Source organism: Sinocyclocheilus grahami, unplaced genomic scaffold, assembly GCF_001515645.1.
Source record: "Sinocyclocheilus grahami isolate Dianchi unplaced genomic scaffold, SAMN03320097.WGS_v1.1 scaffold1053.1, whole genome shotgun sequence".
Lineage (NCBI taxonomy): Eukaryota > Metazoa > Chordata > Actinopteri > Cypriniformes > Cyprinidae > Sinocyclocheilus > Sinocyclocheilus grahami.
In genome coordinates this window covers 321,161-321,835 of record NW_015506232.1, presented here as the reverse complement: position 1 = coordinate 321,835, position 675 = coordinate 321,161, and the positions used below count along the sequence as shown (strand labels likewise).

Here is a 675-nt window from a genome sequence, read left to right as displayed (position 1 = left end):
TAATAATTTATCATGTAATTAAAATTCATAAAGTATGATGAGGTTTTGTGTGGTATTAGGAAGGGTCTTGGAGTACCAGAGTAAAGGTTATCAGGGTAAAAACTCCAGGAGACTTGATGTTAAATCTTTAGGAAAGGGCAGGACATTCTGCAGTCAGATTTTTGAGATTTTGAAATGGTGCTAACAGAGTGGTTTTTGCTTTTTTAATGTGCTTACTGTTCTTCCGTCACATGAGGTTCATCGCTGCCTCTTACTGGAGCCTCAGAGGAAGCAGATGGATGGAGGAAGTTTTTAATGGAGCTCAATTAAAGTCATTTAGCAGGCTAAAAAAACAGACAGTGGAAATGTGTGAAATTGTGTCCTTTTTCTTGGCAGGCTCCTATTTGAGCAATAGCTTTGCCAGAGCGTAGATTAATTGAGTGGCATCCTGGTAATGCTGTAATAACAGTAACCGCAGAAGAAGAACATGATGAATGATAGAATTACAGCAAGGCCTTGATCCCAGATCTGTTCCAAATACAAGGTTATTAGCTCCGCTTGTCCTGTCCAGCAGAGCGCTAGAAACTGAACCACGGCTGATGTGTGCTTTACAGGGAATCAGAGGACCTCCTGGAGAGGAAGGAGCGAGCGGACCGCAGGTACACACACACACACACACACACACACACACACACA

At 42.4% G+C, this 675-nt stretch overlaps 1 protein-coding gene across 1 annotated transcript in view; it reads left to right on the top strand.

The window, feature by feature from the left end:
• The window catches only part of LOC107566163 (collagen alpha-1(XXI) chain), a 42,892-nt gene that overhangs the window by 27,256 nt on the left and 14,961 nt on the right, over positions 1-675 (top strand). The window contains exon 13 of the mRNA XM_016251540.1: positions 594-638. Within this exon, the coding sequence (XP_016107026.1) occupies positions 594-638 (45 nt within the window). The remainder of the gene's footprint in view (positions 1-593; positions 639-675) is intronic.